This window comes from Oncorhynchus kisutch, unplaced genomic scaffold (genome assembly GCF_002021735.2).
Source record: "Oncorhynchus kisutch isolate 150728-3 unplaced genomic scaffold, Okis_V2 scaffold1103, whole genome shotgun sequence".
NCBI lineage: Eukaryota > Metazoa > Chordata > Actinopteri > Salmoniformes > Salmonidae > Oncorhynchus > Oncorhynchus kisutch.
This window is the reverse complement of record NW_022263048.1, coordinates 32,501-34,348: the sequence shown is the minus strand read 5'-3', so window position 1 is coordinate 34,348 and position 1,848 is coordinate 32,501. Positions and strand designations below refer to the sequence as shown.

Below are 1,848 nucleotides of genomic sequence, written 5' to 3'. Positions count from 1 at the left end.
ATTCATTTGATTGTGTCCTGAGATGAGTGTGTTGTAGGAACCTTTACTTCAGATCCCGTGTTGTCATCTGACGTGTATTGGGGTTGCGCGGCCGGTCTACACAGAAACCCCAACTTGTCGTCCTTTCTGAGGTGACAGAGTGACACCTTCAACAGAGTGTAGCTCTGAAGACGACAGTTGGAGGTTACAGGGGTGAAAATGTACTTACGATTGCAGAAGAAATACTACATTCATTACAATTTGTGAGAAAGTGATACAACTGGAAAAGCCTGGGTGTCACTAGAAACGAGCAACTAGCCTGAATGAGCAAAAGTGGAACATTGTTTAAATCAATCCACATTCTGTCAATATCAATACCACCTTTGAAAAAGCCTGGGTGTCAATGAAAGATAGCATCAGCATCTATCTGTACTAGCATTAGCAACCAGCAACTATCATCTACTGTAGCAACACAGAAGTCAACAGACAGGGCTCTGTTCTCTTCATCTAGCAACACAGAAGTCAACAGACAGGGCTCTGTTCTCTACATCTAGCAACACAGAAGTCAACAGAGGGCTCTGTTCTCTTCATCTAGCAACACAGAAGTCAACAGAGGGCTCTGTTCTCTAGCAACACAGAAGTCAACAGACATGCATACCAACCTGAACTTTATTGCATCACCAAAGAACTTCCCCAGAATGTGTCAAAACTACCTGTTTCCTAGGGATTCCAACCCAAGACCCCCTGCTCTGCTGCTAAAAGCAGGTGTTAATGAGCGGCCGTGTGTTGGTGTTTGATTTAAAGGAAACTTCGCTCAGTCAGAGAACCCACAACCTCACACCTCTATCGTTTCTGCCTCTGCCTCAACTATATAAATACTTGTCTGTCTTAGCCTCAGCATCAGTCAGACAGACACAGAAGAACAAGACTTGGGTCGTCTCAGCTACAAGGCGGTCTCGTTAAGTCAACTCAAGTCAAGGACTTTGACTGAAGTTACCGTACACCGATTGAGGACTATTGAGCTTTGAGGGATCTTCAGCGTGACGTTGAGGGCCATGGATGTGTTATCAAGAGCTGTGATGTGTTTCTGCTTGATTGCCTGGATGACTTTAGGATGGAGTAATGCTGCTCAGTACACATCAATTAACATGAAGAGCAACATAGACAAACTGAAAGTCCACTATGTAAGTATCATACACATTATTAACTGGGGAAACAGGGGTGTCTCCTGACAGACAGACAGACAGACAGACAGACAGACAGACAGACAGACAGACAGACAGACAGACAGACAGACAGACAGACAGACAGACAGACAGACAGACAGACAGACAGACAGACAGACAGACAGACAGACAGACAGACAGACAGACAGACAGACAGACAGACAGACAGACAGACAGACAGACAGAAGGACATAACAGGGAGATCTCCTTCCTAATGGGAGGCCAACAGCTCAAACACTTCCATCTGAGGTAAGCTTTAGCTTAGATGTAGCTTGGAGTTTGCACTTTTGGGACTACTCCATTGTTGCCATTGTACGTGACAAACTAAATGATGTATTTTAAGTTATTTGACCTATTTAGCCCAGGTCTGACAGACATTATACTTGTGATTAGGGGGAGAAGAGTCCACTATATGCAATAAACTGCAGCAAGTTGAAGGAGAAAAACAACTGATTGTCATCATGTCTTGTTCTTTCAGAAGATCTCCAAGGACCAGCTGTTCAACGGAAACCCTGTTTTCCCCAAGGACACGTTTGAGGTAACATATAATGTTACACATTGTTATCCCCTTCAGGCTAATATCACCAATGTGAAACTACTGCTTACCCTTGGGCTAGGCTGGAGACAAAACTACTGCTTACCC

General features: G+C 44.3%; 1 protein-coding gene across 1 annotated transcript in view; it reads left to right on the top strand.

The window, feature by feature from the left end:
- Positions 1–791: 791 nt before the first annotated feature.
- Positions 792–1,848, top strand: part of LOC116364607 (interferon gamma 1-like) — a 4,351-nt gene continuing 3,294 nt past the window's right edge. The window contains exons 1-2 of the mRNA XM_031817628.1: positions 792–1,163; positions 1,684–1,743. Of these exons, the coding sequence (XP_031673488.1) occupies positions 1,035–1,163; positions 1,684–1,743 (189 nt within the window). The 5' untranslated portion in view covers positions 792–1,034. The remainder of the gene's footprint in view (positions 1,164–1,683; positions 1,744–1,848) is intronic.